Genomic DNA, 20,832 nt, shown 5'->3' on the forward strand with positions numbered 1-20,832 from the left:
ATCAAGTGGAAATATTTTGTATTTCTATCTCCACGTGTTAACTAGTTAACCCTTGACTTCTGATGCCACATCATTTCCTCCCACCTTAGCCAAACACCCAACTCTGCTTCCAGATCCTTTACTTTATCTATTCTGTGCTCTAGGCCTAATTTTGAGTTTTCTTCTTATACTTCCTCTTTAGCTGTGCTATTCTCTATTGAACATTACCAAGCACTTTGTTCCAAACCTTCAAAACTGAAGTGAAAATTCTATATTTGTTCCCTAGCTTGATTTGGGGAGGGCCTTTTTGGAATTGTTTCCAAGTACTCTCTAGCAATTTTTTTTTGAAATCTGCATGATCAGTTCACATTTATTCAAACCTAAAGATTTTCCTAGTCCCTTTTCTACAGTCCATATCCATTGAAATGGGAAGATGGCCAGATCCAATAGTGACTTGAACTCTAACCGATGCATTTTTAAATTCATCTATCCATTGCTGGTTTTCAACCACCCTATCAAGTTTATCTCTAATTTTTCCTTTCCCATCTCTCTTATTGGTCGAAGTGAAAGTAGGCCCCTTAATCGGAATCTCATGAAGGTCGCAGCTATCTAAGAAATCCCTGTATTTTTTGCAGGCTGTATCAACATATTATCTTCCTCCTTCCTTTTCCAAATTATTGAGGATCATACTCGATAGAGAGGGCTTGCCCATCGGGGACCTGAATCCCTAAATTTTTAATTAAAAGTTTGTTTTTAGAAAGGTATTTATTTAAAATAAAGGAAAAATTAAAAAACAAATAATATTTTAAATATATTTTTGATATATATATATAATATAAAAATATTATAAATAATATAAATAATATTATATATTTAATATAATATATATACACATATATTTAGTAGATAGAATCAGGGTTGGGGCGGGGTGTGGACTTCACTCCCTGTCCCCAATTAGGTATTCCTATTAATTCCATCTCCACCGTATCCCTGATAAGGGAATCTCCATCCCATCTCCGCTTGATTGGGTAGGCCGGGTACTTGGCAGGGATGGAGAAAATTTCTTCTCTACTTTGTGGAATATGAAAGTATCCATTGTGTAACCTCTTTAATATAATTGGTTGAAATTTTGACTCAACCAAAGAAAATATACAAAATGCACTGTAGTTGAACTCTTCATAATCTTACAAGACATGTTGGTGAAGAGCAATCAATCGTTTCTGTGAAATTTTGTCTAAAAGCAGACATGTAGAATCGAGAAAGAATTTTCAGTTTTTTTAATCAAGATTTTGTTTATCACTATTCATTATATTCACAAAGCTCTGTAATTCTGTTAAATTGTTCGGCATAGAAAACATTGATTCCAATGCTCATGCAGTGAAGAAGCTCATCGAAGCTCTCCAAAGTCGAAATTCCATAGACCCCATGGCATTCCATCAATTTCAACATAACCACTCTCTTCCACACAGGTGACGGATTCATTGGCGAGTCTGTTGTTTTACTCCCTTGTCATTGTTATTCTTTCCATTGGTGCAATCACAATCCAGTATCAGATACCATATACCATGTGTACCATTCAATGCTTCATTCTCGTCATGGTTTCTCTTTCTTAAGAACTTAATATGAAGGTGGCATTACGAGTTCAATTTTTCAACATTAATTCAGCATTGAATAGAAAAATAGCTCTGAACAGTTGTAGGAATTGTATGAGCTCCAAACCACATATTCTTAATTCATCTTCACCTAACACATTAGAGGGGAAGTGCTAAAGTTTTTATAGCATCTGGTGTTCTAGAAAGTAGACTTGCAATTTAGCATACAGTTTATGCTGCTACATGGCAACGTTTTTAAAGAACACAAATCCACCGCAGCATTTATGCAGCCCCTTCAAATTGGGCACCATGGCAACGCTTCTGACAATGTTGTCATTCTCAGGTACACAAGGGGATCTGCACTAGGCTAGATATTGACAACCAAGAAATGGAAGATGTAGCCATCATGTTATGTTGGATTTATTGAGCTGAATTTAACTTTTGTAGCTTGGCCTTGGCTGAATCAAGTTGTCCTGCAAATGGAACCAACAAGAGAATGCCAGCACTCAGAAAGTGTTTGTTGCATACGAGGAAGAAAATTGAAATACACAGGAAAGGATATTGCACTTTGTTCAGATGCTTTTGCTTTTTGAATGCTTGTGCAGAAGAAGATATTTCCATTTTTCTGATAGACAGCCTGCAGTAAAAGAAACACACAATCTCCATAAACTATTTGACCAAGTTTACCATCTCCAACACAGTTTAAAAGTATTAAAAAACGCATTATCTGCAAAAGATGTAATCTTATCAACGGTTGAATTAGGTAAAAGATACAAAGTTAGGATCCGAGGTAACAACTTCAAATTAAATCCAGCATATTAAAAGAATGACGCTAAGAGTTTTCCATATTCATATGCTCATTCTCATAATTCCTTTTAGCAGCTATTACATGTTATGTTAAATCTTTTTTCCCTACATTGATTTGTCTCATAAAATATTTCCCTGGGCTTTTGGCAGCATAACCATTCTTTTTCAATGATTTTTTGATAAATAAAAGAACATATTTCATGAAAAAAAAACACCAAACTGCTCACAAGATCAGGCAGCAGGCCAAAAAGTATAAATCTGATCTCCACACAAGGAGAATCACAGCATGAAAAGAGAAAAGACCAACTTTTACAGATTATAGCCTGGCCCTGGGCAATCCCATTCCAAACATTCCCTTCCAAACCCAGCTCTAGCCAAAGAATCAGCCAGCTATTAGCACTCCTAGGCAACCAATTGAATGAGGTGTTCAAGGAAGCACTCAGCAAGTGAACACTCACACCATTGATCTAAATCCCCATGGGATCTGATCTTGTGTCCTCATTCACCTGATAATTGTTTGACAGTCACCCTCTACTTCCACATTCCTTCTTTCCTGCATCACCAACAGTTTTAGTACTTGGACTAAGGCCAGAAGGTCATCTCCCAATGAGTTACCCTGACCAACCAGACCTGAATAACTAAGAATTCTATTGCCACAATAATCACTGATCACCCACACAAGAAGCCCCTGAATTTCCAAAGGTAGCACCCATCAAAGTTGAGTTTAACCACCCCTGCCACAGGAGGGGGCCATTCTACCACCCTTTGTTTGTTATCTGAAAGCAACGATCTGCCACTCCCTTAGCAAATCATTGAGGGGAACACCTCTGAAATCGTCACAAATCACAACCCAATGAGCAGCCCTTAGCTTTGTGAGTTTGAACACTTCTTCCACCTGCTTGTATTTCTCTTCAAAAATCCTCACATTTCTTTAACACCAAAGCCCCCATATTATTGCTCCACACACATATTGCCACAAAAGCTTTTGCCTCAAGGTACAACAACCTGTCAAATCTGTTTTGAACAAGTATACCACTTCATCTGGTGCCACCCAAGTTCTTCCAAACAACAAGAAGAATAGCTGGCACAGTTTAGAGGCATAAGAGCATTGTTAGAAAAGATGGTTGGTGTTTTCCCCACTCATCAAACATAGAACGAACGCATGAGGAGAGAGAGAGAGAGAGAGAGAGATCAATGTTTCCACTTTCTTTGGAGCCTCTCATAGGTGTTTATGATTTGGTTGACAACCTCCCAGCAAAAAATCCTGACATTGGGGGGAGTTGGGCCATACCACACCTCTCTCATGGGAAAAGGTTGGTTCTCACTAGCGGAATAGGTTGGTGGAACAGAAGTGGTGCTCCTATCAGTTCCTGGGTTCAGCCAGATTCATCATGATGAAAAAACTGCAAAAATTTAAAGAAGATTTGAAGATTTGGAGCATATCTGTGTTTGGGAATGTAGAGGTGAGGAAAAAGGAGGTGCTGGAGAGGTTGTCGTACCTGAACAGGCTGGAAGAAGATGATTTCCAATCAGGGAGAGGAGATTGGAGAGAGAGAGAGGCTGAAAGAGGTGGAGAGATTGATTTACCTTGAAGAGGTCTCTTGAAGGCAAAAGGCTAGGGCATTGTGGCTGAAAGAGGGGGAGAAAAATACTGCTTTTTTTTTCAGGCTATGGTGAGAGGGAGGAAGGAAAACTCAACATTGCGATTGGAAGAAGGAGATCAGGTTATTGAGGACCAGCAAGGAATAGCTGAAGAAATATGCAAAGTCTATGGGAACCTTTATAAAGCCATGCCTAGAAGAATTTGTCACCTAGGGGAGCTGGACTTTCTGCAGCTAGACCTGGAGCTGAAAGCATGGCTGGAAAGAGCTTTTGAGGAAGATGAGGTCTGGAATGTGACTAAGAAAATGAAAGAGGATAAGGTGCCTGGGCCAGATGGATTCAATATTGCATTTTATAAGATGTGTTGGAATATCATAAAAAAGGAGCTTCTTGAGATGTTTAGGGAACTTTGGATGGAGAAGAAGATTGAAAAATCTGTGAATGTTACCTTCATTGCTCTTAATCCAAAGGTCGTAGGTGCAACCAGGGTGAAAGATTTTAGGCCAATAAGTTTGATATCAAGCCCATACAAAGTCATTGCCAAGGTGCTATCAGTAAGGTTGAAAGAGGTTCTTCATTTGATGGTGGGTCTTACTCAGATGGCTTTTGTACATGGACGTCAGATTTTGGATGGAACTTTGATTGCTAGTGAATGTGTGGATGCGAGGATAAGAACTAGGGAAGGTGGAGTGACATGCAAAATTGATTTGGAAAAGGCAATATGATCATGTAGAAGGGGGTTTCTTGGAGGAAGTGCTAAGCAGGATGGGTTTTGGGGAGAAATAGAGATGCTGGATGTTTGCGTGCATTCATTTGTATCCTTTTCAGTTTTGGTTAATGGGGTGTCAACAAAATTCTTTGAGGCTTTAAGGGGTTTGAGACAGGGGGATCCCCTATCTCCTTTGCTTTTTGTCCTAGTAGTGGAGGTTTTAAGTAAGCTGTTGAATAGAGGAGTAGCTGTGGGTTTGTTGGCTGGTTTCGAGATTGGATCTGAGAGATTAACCATTTCTCATATTCAATACACTGATGACACTTTGATCTTCATGGATGCATCTGTAGAGCAAGCTTACAGTTTAAGAGGAATCCCCAAAAGTTTTCAATTTCTCTCGGGATTAAAAATCAATCTAAGTAAAGCTGTAATGATTGGGGTGGGAGAGATTCAGCAGTCCTATTTGGAGGAATGTACTGAGGCTTTGGGTTGCCTCATAGGGGAGTTCCCATTCTCTTATCTTGGGCTCCCCATTCTTGGCAACCTGTTATTGACCATATTGAACAAAGATTGGCAAGTTGGAAAGGCAAGGGGGGGGGGGGGGGGGGGGAATCACACTAATAAAGAGTGTCCTTTCCAATTTCCCTATTTATCACTTGTCTTTGCTTAAGGCTCCAGCAGCTTTGGTTGTGGAAGAAATTGAAAGGTTAAAGAGAAACTTTCTTTGGAATCTAAAGGTGGAGAAAAGGAAATATCACTTTGGTGAGATGGGTCTTGGTTTGTTGGGCCAAGAAGGATGGGGGTTTGGGAGTGATAAGGATAGGAATTTTTAACAAGGCTTTGTTGGGGAAATGGGTTTGGAGGTTTGGTAAAGAAAGGGAAGCTCTCTGGAAAAGGGTGGTGGCCTGCAAAAATTTAGTAGTGAATTTTAGGTGGGATGTGAGAGGTTAGATCTTCCTATGGGGTAAGCGTCTGGAAAGGGATTATGAAATGTAACTCCTTGATTCAGCCATTTCTTGACTGCAAAGTGGGGAGTGGTTCTGGGAGGATAACTGGATTGGGGTTGCAAAGTTGTTTGAACCATGTCCTAGGCTTTACAGTCTAAGAAGGGTGTGCCTATTTCTCAATGTTATGAACTTTGCAATGGATCAGTGGTGTGGTGTCCTAAGTTTAGAAAACCTTTGTTTGACTGGGAGATAGAAGAATGTGTGGGATTGTTGGCGAAGCTTCAAGAGGTGGAAGTGAGCCTGTTACTTCCAAATGCTAGATGGTGGAAAGAAAGTAAGAATGGAAGATTCTAAGTCAAGTCTCTTTATAATGCTCTGTCCAGAAATCAGGTAGAGTCCAATTCAGTTAAAGGGGTTTGGGGGAAGCCAGTTCCCCCAAGAGTGGGGGCTTTTGCATGGCTTATCTCAATGGGGAGTATCCTGACTCAAGACAATCTGAAAAAGAACCATCAGTTTCCTAGTAGATGCACTCTTTGCTTATCAGATGAAGAATCTATTATTCACCTGCTGGTGAGCTGCAGTTTCATTAGAAGTATTTGGGCCTACTTTTTCAAGCATTTCAGTATGGCTGGGTGGGATCCTAGAGATTGTACTGAGATCTTTGGCTACTGGCTAAGGGTGCAAGGAAGAGTCAAAGCAAAATTAATCTGGAGCTGTGTTCCTTTTGCTGTTTTCTGGGAGGTTTGTAAGGAAAGAAATAGGAGAATTTTCAAGGATCGTTGGTTGGGCTTTAGTTTTGCCAGAATTTGAAGGCTTAAGTAAAACAAATTTCGGAGGTGATTTTTGAACACTTTGAATGTTTAAGTCTATATGTGATCTTTGTGTTTCTTCTTTGAGTCTTTCTAGTAAGTGAAGGGGTGACTCCTTTTCACCAAAACATTGTATCTTCCTGTTTTATTGAATGAAACTTTTTCTTTTGATCTTCAAAAAAAAGGTTGGTCCTCCCAAAACTTCACCACTTGTCTTAAGATAACATATTAACATCATATCATTTATATTAAATGAAGTTTTAGGGAGACTAATTTCTAGAGCAGATTCCAAGGACTTAATAAGATGTTGGAGAGTTGGAAGGGAGAATGTGCCACTCACACATTTGCAATTTGCAGATGACACGATACTCTTTTGTGAAGGAGGGGATCTTAATAGGATTAGAAACCTGAATCTCACTATACAGCTCTTTGAACAAATGTCAAACCTTAAGGTGAATTTTGAGAAGAGTTGTATAGTTGGGGTCAATATGGGGGAGGAGGAGACATCTGAGTGTGCAGACATTTTGGAGTGCGTAGTATCTAGTTGGCCCTTAAACTACCTCTGTTTGCCATTGGGAAATAACCCTCAGAAAGATGAGTTTTGGGTTTCGGTAGTGGAGAGGTTTGAAAAGAGACTAGCAACTTGGAAGAAGAACTATTTGTCTCTTGGTGGGAGAATCGCTTTAATCAGGTCTACATTAGCTAACCTTCCTGTCTCTTTTTATTAGTCTTTAAGATTCCAGTTAGAGTGGCTAGCAGATTAGAAAAACAAATGAGAGACTTTGTCTGGGAGCTAGGGGAGGAGAAGAAGGACCATAGGGTTAGGTAGGAGATGGTTTGTAGGAGTAAGAGGGAGGGAGGCTTGGGTATTGGGAACATAAGGTATAGGAACTTGGCACTACTAGGGAAATGGCTGTGGAGATTTTCATTGAAGGATAAACTTTGGGTGAAGATAGTGGGTAGTATTCATGGGGTTGCAGACAATGGATGGGATTCTGGGATTCTGGCAAGAACTACGGGAGCAGCACCTTGGAAAGCCATTCAAGCTATTTTGTTGTTGTTTTCTCCATGGATCAGGTATGACTTGCACTCAGGCAATCTCATCAATTTTTGGGAACATATTTGGATTGGGGATTTTTCTTTAAAAGACCAATTCCTGAGTCTTTTTGCTCTTTCCACATTTAAAAATGAACCAGTTTTCTCCTTCCTTGTACCTTCTAACTCAGCTTCGGGGTTCAGCTGGAACTTGGGCTTGAGAAGAGAAATCAGGGACACAGAGTTTGATTGTATTTTATCATTGTTATCCATCCTTGAAGGGGTATTCCTAGAGCAACAAAGACAAATAGTAGAATTTGGACACTCACCCCCTCGGGTTCTTTCACATGTGCTTCTTTCTTTAAAGCCCTAACACAACCTTCTTCTTTGGGTTTGTCCATCCTTGTTAAAGAGGTGTTTTGTCTTCCTATACCTCCAGAGTTTGGGAGTTTCTGTTGGGAAGCCTTTCTGGAAAGAGTTAATACAGGAGATTTACTTCAAAGAAAAAGACCCAATAGTTGTTTGTGTCCTCACTGGTGTGCTCTCTATAAAGCTGATGGAGAGTCTGGATACCATTTACTAATTTCCTGTCCGTTTACTAAAGTCATTTGGGAATGGTGTACTTCTTTGTTTGGGTGCAGGTGGACGCTCCCCCCTTTGAATGTGCAAAGCTTATTCGTTTCCATGCTGAGTTGGCCAACAAAAAGGGCCAAGATTATGTGGAGATGTATACGGATCTTCTCAGAAAAGGAGAGAAGCTTGGAAGTAATATTGGAGGTCATCCATATTAGGGTGATAAATTGGTTGAAAACTTTGGCATTGTTTGCAGAATTCTTAGTTGATGAGATGCTAAGAAATTGGAAGGAGATTGTAGAATTAGCTTCAGCTAAGTAGGCATCAAACTCTTGTTGGATTCCTCCACCTGATGGCTTTATTAAACTGAATTTTGATGGCAGCAGTATGGGTAATCCGGGGCCATCTGGAATAAGGGGAGCAATAAGAGATGAACAAGGGAATCTATTAGCTATGTTTTCTGGACCAATAGGGGTGGGAGATTCCTTGAGGGCTGAGATACTTGCAGCTCTTGAAGGGGTACAAAGAGTCAAGGATATACATTTTAATAAGCTGATCATAGAAGGAGACTCTAAAGTTGTGGTGAACTGGTTAAAGGAGGATAACTCTAGGATATGGAATTACAGCAATGAAGAGAGAAAATTTAAGTGGTTGACTAAGGACATTGAAATTCAGTACAAATGGGTAAAGAGAAGTGCAAACTCACTGGCAGATGGTCTAGCTAGGCAAGGGGTGAACAAAAACTCTATATTTTGGGTTGTACTGTAATTGTTTTTTGGTGTTCAATGGTTGTACTCGGGAGCTAAGATTGTTTAGCCCCCTTGCTTTGTAATTTCTCATAATCTTAATTCAATTCAATTCACAGTTATTGATCAAAAAAAATATTGCATGAAGGTAGGAAGCAAAGTCAAAATTGTTCTCCAAGGGCTTCTTAAGGTTGCACCTCTATTACAGATGCTCTTGATCACTAAATGCCATAAACTCTCTCTTTCTTTTGGGTATAAAAAAAAAACCACTTACCCAGGAAAGTCAAGTTCTTTTCCTGAATCCTTCCTATTTCTAATCACCCATCTCTTTTGATTGGCAAAGCTCCTCCCACTTCAAAAGATGACTACTTTTGTTGTTCCCTAGATCCCACAAAAAAAATCCCTAATTATCTTCTCAATTCTCATCACAATTTTTACCAAGGCTTTAAACTTTTTTTAACCCCAAAATTTACTCCAGGTGGAGGGGCGACCACCTTAAAATTTTATTAAATATAATCATATTAAGTTTGAAATACAACGGAGGACGTAGCCCACCTTGCCTTGAACCCAAACACAAAATATTCACTCACTCCCCACAATAACAACAAAAAATTATCCAATCCTAATCTTAGGTACACATAAAAGATCATAAAAAAAAAAAAAAACATAAACGAATTGAACGTGAAAGTAAGTCTCTGCTATCAAAAGTGCTACTAACAGTTGTATCACAAGCATAGTTTGCTAATGCATCCGCCACCGAGTTAGGGCCTGTTCGTTTGCTCTGAAGTCTAACATCTGAAAGTGCAATAATTACACTAAGAGGTATATTGGTATTGGTGAACTTTTCTTTCCTCTGAACTCTGAATGCAGAGAATGTTGTTCTGAATTCTGAAAATTATCAAATATTCATTTTGACCCCGTATATGAGAGTTTTTTGTTTGTCTTTTTGGGGGTATTATTGGAAAACAAAAAGTTGTATAATTGCACTTTAGGAGATAAGAGATCAGAGGAAATGAACAACCATTTTTCTCTTAAAGTTAAAAGATTCCTCTTAAGAGATAAAAGTTAAGAGGAAACGAGCAGATCCTTACCCTCTCTAAGAACATGAGTGAAGCTGATGTGGAGATTCTGAGCATCCATAAATATTTTGTCTAGCCACTTCACAGATCTCTAGGTTGCATTGCTAACAAGAAATACATTGGAAGACTGGACAGCAAGGATTTGGTCAAAATAACTCTCCCCCTTCAGAAATGTAACTCCTTTTCCACAAGGCCAACCTCTTAATAAGTGTTTCAAAGTCACATTTCTAGGACTACCTCCCAAAAGGGAAGTTATAAGAACTTGATTGGCCTCTCTCGGACTTATCACCCTAGGAAGCCGCACACTCCAACTCCACCCTCTCCAATCTAATTCCTACCAAACTAAATTTTCCTAAATTAATTTTTAATTGGGAAACCCTCTCCACTATTTCTAAAATCCATCTAAGGGTTTTGACATCCTGATTTCTCCTAAATTCACTTAAGATCAGTGTGCGATACACAAACTGCAAGTGAGAAACTACTTAATTTTGTCTCCCCACTCTAAACCCTTGAAAAAAATGTTTCTCTCATCAACTCTTTTCAAGAGTTTACAGGAGATCTCTGCCACCAAAGTAAACAACATTGGTGACAACAGGTCACCTTGTTGTATGTCCTTAGATGCCTTAAATAAATCTTTTGGGGGGCCATTGAGCTTCCCAATGAGCTCTTGTTAGGCAATATTACAGATGCCCAGGCCATTTGTAGCACAAAACAATAGACTTAAATATCACAATCTTTGGAGTGCCTTAAATTCCATTGAGATTAGCGCACAAATGTTTTATCAAGTCATGAATTCAGAGTTTCATACATTCACTATCAATGCATCCCTGCCTCTCAATTGATAGTGAAAGAACTCAAAGACATCTGGATATTAACATGGAGAACCTCATATATTAACTTAACAAGATAATAGGATGTTAGAGAACAGAAAAGCATCCAAATTCTGACACATTAATGTCCTAAATAGAAATCATATATGAGATATTTGGTGTATGATAATTAATTCTTTTTTGATAAATTTGGTGTATGATAATTAATGGTTAACAGAAGTAAAATTAAATAGCAATATCTCAAGATAAGCAGAAAAAAAACTGTAGAGTAATTATAGGACGATTGCAAAAGAAATAAAACAGTCTGAATAATAGCACATATAAAGATTGTGAATAATGATTTGGCAAACTCTGTTTTATATAAATGGCACATACCAGCTTGTGGAAAGAAAAAAGCATTCTTATTACATAATTAAAAAAGATTACATGTCCTAAGGATGCTTTTATCTTTGAAAAGAGTATTCTTCTGACTAATTATTTACAGCAATAAAGTAACAGGATGACAGGCAAAAGATATGACTCCTCAAGAAAGCTAATGACCTAAAGATGTGTGAAATCATATGCTAAATACATGATAAACATTGCAAGACAAGCAAAAATAGGACCTGTCAAGCAAGTTAATGTCCTAAAGATGTGTTGAAATCAAATGTTAAATATATGATAAACATCACAAAACAAGAAAATTATGTAGTAAATCCCTTTATTAGAATTAATACATCAAACCGTATGATTAACATAAAACGTATTGATAATATAAGGTAGTAAGGAAGTTTTTTTTTGAAAGCTAAATGAAAAATTTTATTAAAAATAAAAAGAACAGGCCAAATGCAAGCATCTTCCAGGTGTTAAGATAACACCCACCCAACAAACAGAAAAAACAAAACCAAGAGCACAAAAATAAGAGGTTATAAAAGAAAGCACCCGAACACAGCATCTTAAACATCTTCAAACAAATCATCTTGTCCATCTCCTTCCTCATTCTGCGTCTCTCCTCCTTCCCCAACAATGATCTTATCAAGCCCTCTTCCTTCTTGATTTTTTCAAATGCTTCAAAAGCCCTTCTAGCAAACTCCTCTCCACCCCAAACAAACAGACCTAAGCTCTTGCTTACCTTAATATCCCTGTCAACCAGACATTTAATCTCCATTCCCCCCCCCCTCTCACTCACATTGGCTCATGAAGACGCGGGTAACTTTTTCTTCTCACTATCTCGATTGCCCCCTTCCTACTTGTCCTCAATCCGACATCCTCTGCAACTTTACCCCTTTTAGAGACCTTTGGCTCCCCAGAACTCAGCGATCTTCATCTTCGAAACTTTACCCTTTGAACCTCTTTTCTTATAGACTTTCTTAAATTTGTTAGCCCAAAATGAGCAGGTCAAAACAGCTTTCCAAACAAAAAAAGAGTTGCAGGTCAGAACTGTATGGAACTTGTGGAGGAGATCCTTGAAGATAGAAGCAAAAAATCTCCTGTTCGAAGAGATGAGAATTAAGGGGAAGGTAAGCCTGAAGGTAAGGGAAGCGAAAAAGGGTACAATACTGCTGGAAGGATTAGAAGTGATCGAGTGGCTAAGAGAGTTCATAGCAGGAGCGTGTTCAAAAGGTAAGCAGATAAACTGGCAGGATTTTAGTACATTAGAAGGGAGAAGATATGTTGTTGAATGTAAGAGGAATAGAAAGGGGTTCTTCATAGCTTTGGCTGAATTCTTTGGTAAGGGACAAAGGCAACTGGTGTGTCTACCAGCAGGAAAACAGAACCAAGGTTGGGGGGAAGTTGACTGGTTGCTCAAAGAATTCTTAGCTCAAAGAGTAGCAAATGAGAAAAAAGCCTCCATAAGGGAGGAGAAGGTATATCTCAGCAACAGCAGGGTAGAACAAGGGCCAGTGGTCATGGCAAAAACAAAAGGCCATTGCAGAATGGTGGGATGTCTAGAGAGAGAGGAGTGGGATAGTAAGCTTGTGATACAAGCCAAGGAAAAGGTTAATGATTGGAGGAGGGTAGCTGACTTACTGGCAACCAGGTTGAAGCTGAAGAGTGTCTTCATAGTAACCCCCTTCGATAACTGTAAAGCCATCCTAGATCCATTAAAGAATGATTTGGAAATATCAGCTATCAATGTTCAGGCTGAGTTCGGATCATTCACAGTCTTCAAATGGAATCCAACATCTAACTCCAAAGATTTTTTTGTCGAAGATGGTGTGGTGGTGCGTGTAATAGGCTTGCCATTCCATCTATGGAAACAAGAAATAACAGAATCTATAGCTGTGTTGTGTGGAGGAATCTTGAAAGGTGTTTTCTGGGGAGATCTTTACTCAGTAGCAATCCTGCTAAGTGGTGTGAAGCCAGAAGACATTCCATGAAAGGTAGAGGTACGAACAGAGGGGAGCTTTGTCTCTGTATGGTTAGCTTCCTCCATTGAAGCAGTGCTGTGGAAGGAGACTCGTATGGTTGGAGGGGAGAAGGAGGAAGAAGAAGCACTACGTGGACTTGTGAGAGTGGTTAATTCAAATGGGAAGGGATGTTTCACTAAAAAGGGCCAACAAATTCTGGGAAGCCAAAAAGTTATGAGGCAGTTGGAAGGTCAAACCTGGAGAAAGCAAGAAAAAAATATGACAAATGGCAGATCATTTGCGCAGGTGGTGTCAGGGAAAACAAACAAAAATTCACTAGTTTCGAAAGGGAGAGGGCTGAACAAGCAACCTCAGACAGGGAAGGTTGCTGGTTCGACCATTAAATCAGGGGGGTGTGACCTTTTAAGTGGTCACGTGGGACGAAATGAAGGGCCCAATCAAGTGGATCCACTTGATGAAGGGCCGGAGAAGGCATCTCAAACAAGATAGATGGGCCGAGGGGTACTTTAAGTAAGCACGTGACTGGGAGGAGGGGCGAGCTGATAGACGAAATTAAGCGTCTATCTTCTTCTTCCCCGAACCCCTCCTCTCGTTCGAACAGTTCAGGCACAAAAAAATCTCTAGATTCGCAGTCGCGAGGCTCTCTACAGTGGGTCCCATCCAACCTGGCGAACCGTCTCTCACCAGATAGGCGCAACCCGAGATACCTCAAGCCTAGTGATGAGAACAGAACAAGGATTGAAGACTGGTTGAGTGAACAAAACAGCAATGACGATTGTGATAGAGATGAAACGCTTAGTCTGGGAAGTCTGTCTCTGAAAAGCAACAATGATTTTTTTGAAACAGAAAGTTTGCATACAGAGCTGTTGTTTCTAGAGGAAGAGACTGAAGAGGCAAGTGGCGAGAAGGCTAGAAATGGTGAAGAAAATGGTTCTAAAGCTGTGAAAACTCCTCCTCCCTTCGTCGAGGGAGCTGACCCTGAGTCTAATGAACTACAGGATGTTGGTGGAGAGGGACAAGAATCGGATGTGAGGATGGATGCAGGTATTCCAGTGTCGGAAACACAGAGAAAGGTCTTCCAAGTGGGTAGGTCGTCAGGAAGTGATTCTTTCACCATGTCTACTTCACAACCTTGTCCAAAAAGGGGAAAGACTTTAAAACTAGTTGCCGCCTGTCAACAAGTCATTTCCAGTGATTCTAGTCCTACCCCCGTTCTATCAGGTATGGGTGTCAATTCTGTTTTAGGTACTGACCTGTTTGCTCTGCCTGTAACAGATATCCTAGCTTCCCATCCTGGAGGTTCTGATGTAAGAAAAAGGGTGATAGTGGAAGGAGGAGAGAGGGAGTTGGAAGGAAGTAGTAAGGGGGAGGCGGACAGAATTTGGGAGTTGATCTGTACAATGATGGAGGAACAAAATAAAAAGGAAGGACTTGGAGAAAGATGTTGTAGCCAAAATAAGTGTGAGCAGGGTAAAATTCTTCCTCAGACATTGGCTGGAAATGATGGAGAAAAGAAAGAGGATGATTGCTGTATTAGGATGGGGGGGGGGGGGGGGAAAGGAACAAATAAGAAAAAAAGATCTGAAGTGGAAAGGCTAATTTTAGACATTGAGGGGGATTTAGAATTCAGTGGTAGAGGGGATAGGAGGAAGGACCTAAAATAAGGAGAATATGGCCTCTTATTGGGTTCTTTTGCTACTTTGTCTCGATGAAAATTATTAGCTGGAATGTAAGAGGGTTAGGGAGTGCAAGGAAGAGAAGGGTGATCAAAGACCTACTCCGAAGGGAAAAACCTGATATTGTGTTGTTACAAGAATCCAAATTGATGGAATTAAATGGGAGATGGGTGAGGAGTTTTTGGAGGTCTAGAGGTTTAGGTTGGAGCTCGGCTCCTTCTTGGGGAGCCTCGGGGGGGATTGTAACACTGTGGAAGGAGGATTTGTGGAAGTAGTGGAAGAATTGATAGGCAGATTCTCAGTTTCCATTAAGTGCAAGAATGTAGAGAATGGGTGTGTATGGGTTTTAACCAATGTTTATGGCCCTAATTCCTATAGAGAGAGGAATGAGATGTGGGAGGAACTATATGCAATCAAGGGGCTATGGGATGGTCCTTGGTGTCTGGGCGGGGATTTTAACGTCATTAGATTCTCTGATGAAACCAGTAATCCCAACAGGTAATCTCAACAAGCATGAGGAAATTTAATGGTTTTATTGAGGATTGTGATTTGAAGGAAATACCTCTACTGCAAGCCAGTTACACTTGGTCCAACCTTCAGGAAACCCCTTTGTGCTCGAAGTTGGATAGATTCCATTTTAACCTTGCCTGGGAGAATAGTTTGGAAAACTTGGTTGCTAGGGCGTTACCCAGGGTCACCTCCGATCACTGTCCTATCCAAATAGGTACTGAGTCTTTTCCTATAGGACCCAAACCTTTTAGATTTGAAAATATGTGGCTTACCCATCCAAATTTTGTGAAAAAAGTGAAGGAGTGGTGGGGTGAGGAGGAGAGAAGGGTAAGATGGAAGGGGATCAAGTTCCACAAGAAATTTAAAAGGTTGAGAGTCAAAATAAAAGAGTGGAATAGAGATCAGTTTGGTAGAATTGAGGAGCAAAAATTGGGCCTAATCTCTCGAATAGAGAACTTGGATGTAAAGGAATCTCACAATGGGCTGACCGAGGAGGACAGAGTGTTAAGGAGACAATTAAAAAAGGATTTGGAAGAGGTGTTATTGAGGGAAGAAATCAGTTGGAGACAAAAATCTAGACACAAGTGGATTAAGGAAGGCGATGGGAACACTAGATTCTTCCATGATTTGGCAAATGAAAGACGAAGAAAGAATTTTGTGACCAAGCTAGAGATAGGAGAGGAGGTGTTTACCAACCAGGATGACATAGCCAGAAAATTTGTGGACCACTTCAAATCGATTTATAGAAGGCCTTTGAGAGAGAGGACAGTCATGGAAAGGGTGGATTGGCCAAGAATTGATGGAGTGGCAAGGTGGCTGGAAAGGAATTTCGAGGAAGAAGAGATTAAGAAAGTTGTCTTTATAATGGATAGATCCAAGGCTCCGGGTCCAGATGGCTTTACAATGGGTTTTTATCAAGACTGTTGGGAGGTGTTGAAAGAGGATCTAGCTGAAGTCTTTAAGGAATTTGCAGACAATCACAATATAAGCCCTGGAATTAATGCCACCTTTTTGGCCTTGATACCTAAGAAGAATGATGCCAACCACCCAAAAGATTATAGGCCTATTAGTCTGGTGACAAGCATCTATAAAATTGGATCTTGAAAAGGCCTATGATTTGGTGGACTGGAAGTTTCTATTGGAGGTTATGCAAAACTGTGGTCTTGGGGACAAGTGGTGTAGTTGGATCCTTAGGTGTATCAGTACTTGTCACTACTCTATTCTGGTAAATGGTACGGTGAGAGACTTTTTTCCAGCTTGCAGGGGTGTCAGGCAAGGGGATCCACTTTCACCCTTCCTTTTTACCTTAGTAGCTGATGTGATTAGTAGGCTCATTACTAAGGCTGACAGCAAAGATGCCATTAGGGGTTGGAGAATAGGGAGACACCAAGTCCCCGTCACCCACCTTCAGTTTGCAGATGACCTAATGATTTTTTTGTGAAGGAGGTATTAGTGAAAAGGTAGCAAACCTAAAGGAGATAATAAAAGGATTTGAAAGTGTCTCTAATTTGAGAATAAATCTGGAAAAGAGTTGCATAGAGGGTATAAATTTGGAGGTAGGGGAGGTCGAGGCTATTGCGGAGTGTCTTGAGTGTTCCACCTCTGCTTGGCCTATGTCATATTTAGGGCTTCCTTTAGGGGCAAATCCTAGGGAGAGTAGATTTTGGACCCCAGTGATAGAAAAGTTTGAGAAGAGATTAGCCTCATGGAAGAGGAACTATATCTCTTTAGAAGGGAGAATTACCCTAATAAGAGCTACCTTGGCTAACTTACCTACCTATTATTTGTCTGTCTTTAGGATACCAGTTAGGGAAGCCAGGAAACTGGAGAAGTTGATGAGAGACTTCTTATGGGAGCCGGGACAAGAAAAAAAGGATCACTTGGTTAATTGGGAAATTGTGTGCAGAAGTAAAGAAGATGGGGGCTTGGGAATTGGGAGGGTAATTAGAAAGAATCAAGCTCTGTTAGGGAAATGGTTGTGGAGATGGCCTTTGGAAAGAGAGAGATTGTGGCATGAGGTGGTGGGAAGCATTCATGGGAGGTCAGAGAACGGATGGGATGCTGGTGTATCGAGGCAAGCTAACCTAGCAGCACCGTGGAAGGCTATTCACAACACCCTTCCTCAATACCTCAATTTTATCAAGTATGAAGTTTGTTCTGGCAACTCTGTTCTTTTTTGGGAGGATATTTGGGTAGGAGACTCACCGTTAAAGGACTTGTTCCCTTCGCTTTTTTCTATTTCTTTGTACAAAAAAGAGGTGGTCTCAAAATTTGTTTCACCTTTGGGAACACCCTTAGATCCTACTTGGGATTTTGGGTTTCGTAGAGGACTTAGGGATGCTGAAATTGAGTCTCTTTTTATTTTGCTTAGTTGTCTTAATTAGGTTTGTTTGGATCCCTCCAAGCCAGATAAGAGAGTTTGGACTCCTAGACCCATTGGAACCTTCTCTTGTGCTTCTTTCTTCAAGTCCATCTCTCAACTTTCTTCTCACCAACCCTTTCCGTCTAAAGAAATTTGGTGCAGGCCAGTCCCCCCAAAAATTATGGCTTTTTGTTGGGAAGTATTCTATGGGAAAGTAAACACTTTAGACAACCTACAAAAGAGAAGACCTTTTCTCTGTATTTCTCCTAATTGGTGTATCCTCTGTAGAGCTCACGGTGAGGATTGTTACCATCTACTAGTATCTTGTCCCTTTTCTGCAGACCTTTGGGCTTGGCTACTTTCGTTGTTTGGGGGTAGTTGGAGTCTACTAGCAGAAGTTCACATGCTCTTCAACCATTCTACCTTTTATTGGCCTACAAAAATAGGGAGAATTATGTGGAGATGTGCTTGTGCTGCTTTGACTTGGACTCTTTGGGAAGAAAGGAATCTCAGAATTTTTCAAGACAAGGAAAGGAACAACCAAGATTTGAAAGACTGTGTGTTAAACAGGGCAATACATTGGCTGAAGACCTTGGAAATCTTCCATCAATTCTCCTTTAATGACCTTTGGAGAAATTGGTCAGCAGTAGCAAGGTGCTCATCTTTAAAGGACAAATCAATTACAAGCTGGTCTCCTCCACCCGAAGGCTCAATAAAGTTGAACTTTGATGGAAGCAGCATGGGTAATCCAGGATTATCCGGAGTGGGGGGTGCTTTGAGAAATGAGAAGGGAGAGATTTTGTTGCTCTACTCAGGTCCCTTGGGAATTGGGAACTCCATCAGGGCAGAACTCTTAGTTGCTGTACAAGGGGTGCAATTTGCAAACCAGCTGGGGGTACAACACCTAATAATCGAGGGGGATTCCAAAGTGGTGGTGGGTTGGTTAAAAAATTCTGAAGAGGCTATGTGGCGATACAAGAATGAAATGAAGAAATTTAGTTGGTTGACAAGGAATATGTTGGTCACTGTACAGTGGGTGGGGAGATCAGCAAATACTTTGTCAGATGTGTTAGCTAAGCAAGGGGTAAATAGGGAAGAATTATTTTGGGCTCAGTTGTGATTATTGTTTTTCTTTCCTAGTTTACTTGTAAGACTCAAGGAGGGGCTGCAGCTCATGCCTCTCGTTGGGATGATGTATGAATCACTCTAAAGTTGCTTCTGAATCAATAAACTTATTATTATTCATCAAAAAAAAAAAACAGTTCTGATATCTACTCATTCTAAAAAAATCAATTTTTTTCTTCTGAATCGCAGTTAGTTAGAAAATTTTATATTTATATTCCTTTCTAAATTGTGTCCCATTCCCATATACAGGTAGACTGAAGGGTCATTTATATTATTCCATTCATACTTATCATATTATTTTATTTATACTCATCATAGACAGGTAGCTATTCAACCTTAGCACTGGGAGAGATTGAATTGATCGAATATTGACAATACTAATTTTTAACTTATGTAAGGGTGAATGTCTCTCCAGGGAGGCTGTAAAGGACTCTGCCTTCCCTTTTTCAAATACAAAGCAGCAAAGAACCTAAACCATTGAAGATGTCTATAGTATCGTTCATTTCCCATTTATTAGTAAATTACCAGTTATCTTTGCCATAGAGTGTATCCACATTAAAAATGCTACTTCCATGTAAAATACCCATTAGGGATTGCCATATACTCGTATTATAATCCAGGTAGACATCACATAAAAGCCTGAAGCAATCACCAATACTCAAAAATGACAATTTTGAGCCTCTGAAGGCATTAACAGACGTGGATCCTTGGGCAAAAGAAGGCAAGATGAGTACATGGTTATAACTCTAGTTTTTCACCCTACCCAGGTAGGCCATAGGTGCGTCTCCTAAAAGATAATTCTATATAGTTTCGCTCTACTGTAACAATGCTCTTAGACTAGATAGGTTTTCCAACCCAGTAAGTATGCTTGGAAGAATTTTCAGAAGGAATTAATAAATTTCATGACTAACAATGCAGGGAAGTTCAGGCTACGTTTGTTAACGTTCCAGTGGAACATTTCTGGTGTTTCCGGAACAGAAAAACAAAATATTGTTGGCTTCCAGGAGCAATAGAAACGTTCTTGTAGAACGTTACCAAACGGCACCTCCGTTGATATCTGGCAAGCCCACAAAACAGAAACAGAGAAAGAAAAAAGAAGTATACGTTGAGAGATGAGACAAATAAAGATGCATTGCCAGGAAAATAAACATGGCCCGAAACCAAATGGGATTGTTAGGGCTTACTCGGGAGGATGAGAGATTATTCAACTCGTCTATCGCAATCTCGTGGCTTCTTATCTGAAACATCCAAAACCCAATTGTCATCGCTTTTTCTTTGCTTGTGTTTATCGAGAAAAACAGAACATTGAGAAAAGATGCCTAAAGAAGCTTAGATTGAAGAATTAAGCTTGCCTGCTTGAGAAGATATTTCTTGGGGTCGTCGGCAGAAGCTGAGATGGACGGGACTGATGGGGAAGACGGAGCAGCCATTTCCTCCCTCTCCAGCAGTTCTTTTGGTTTAGAAATCAGAAGGGATCTAAACTAAACTAATAAACGGACTGAATCAAGACTACAGACCATGCTGTCTAGAAAATTTGTCGTTAATGAGGCTATTATCGTAATTCTAATTCACATTGATTGAGCTATTAGGCGGTGTTTGGTATGACTTACAGTTTATTTGATAAAGGGTGCCATATTAATGGCCAAATTAGCATTTGCCCCATCATATTATTTCATATTATTCTTGATTTACGTGCAAACCACTTATGGGGAGAAGCTTTATTTTAATGCTTTCCTAGTGACGTCTAATTGTCAATAAATCCTAAAAAAAAATGTTTATTAATCACTTTTTTTCGTTTTGATAACAAATTAAGTGCAAACATTAATATGATAAATAAAATTTATGCCAAATACATAGTTAGTTGACTGAACCGCTTTATACCATTTTTTTTTTATAATTCCATAAAAAGTGCTATGGCACATCCCCACAAATCAAGATAACAAATAAAACCTAAAGATCAAGGGAAGAAGGATCCAAAAACATCATTGGTGTGCACAAAATAGGCTTCTCAGTCCGCAGTTCTATTGCCTTCTCCAAAGATATGACGATATTCCACTTGTCCTTCCACCTATCTCTCAAGTAAGAGATCCAAACTGTTAT

At 39.9% G+C, this 20,832-nt stretch overlaps 1 protein-coding gene across 1 annotated transcript; it reads right to left on the reverse strand.

Moving 5' to 3' along the window:
• Window positions 1–1,687: 1,687 nt before the first annotated feature.
• LOC104596371 (Prefoldin chaperone subunit family protein) lies at window positions 1,688–20,240 on the reverse strand. The gene is made up of 4 exons (XM_010257478.3): window positions 20,085–20,240; window positions 19,917–19,970; window positions 2,139–2,208; window positions 1,688–2,044 (listed from the first exon to the last, which is right to left on the reverse strand). Exons 1-4 carry the CDS (start codon window positions 20,160–20,162, stop codon window positions 1,992–1,994), a joined length of 255 nt encoding a protein of 84 aa, XP_010255780.1. The 5' UTR covers window positions 20,163–20,240; the 3' UTR covers window positions 1,688–1,991.
• Between the last annotated feature and the right edge of the window lie 592 nt (window positions 20,241–20,832).

Source organism: Nelumbo nucifera, chromosome 1 (genome assembly GCF_055504915.1).
Source record: "Nelumbo nucifera cultivar China Antique chromosome 1, China Antique-T2T, whole genome shotgun sequence".
Taxonomy (NCBI): domain Eukaryota; kingdom Viridiplantae; phylum Streptophyta; class Magnoliopsida; order Proteales; family Nelumbonaceae; genus Nelumbo; species Nelumbo nucifera.

Bases quoted from the DNA above. Each gene is read 5' to 3' on its own strand.
- LOC104596371 (XM_010257478.3), bottom strand. From the start codon at position 20,162: ATGGCTGCTCCGTCTTCCCCATCAGTCCCGTCCATCTCAGCTTCTGCC. The intron at 19,971-20,084 runs GCAAGCTTAATT...TGGATGTTTCAG, and splicing joins AGAAATATCTTCTCAAGCAG to ATAAGAAGCCACGAGATTGC. The intron at 2,209-19,916 runs GTAAGCCCTAAC...CTTTTACTGCAG, and splicing joins ATAATCTCTCATCCTCCCGA to GCTGTCTATCAGAAAAATGG.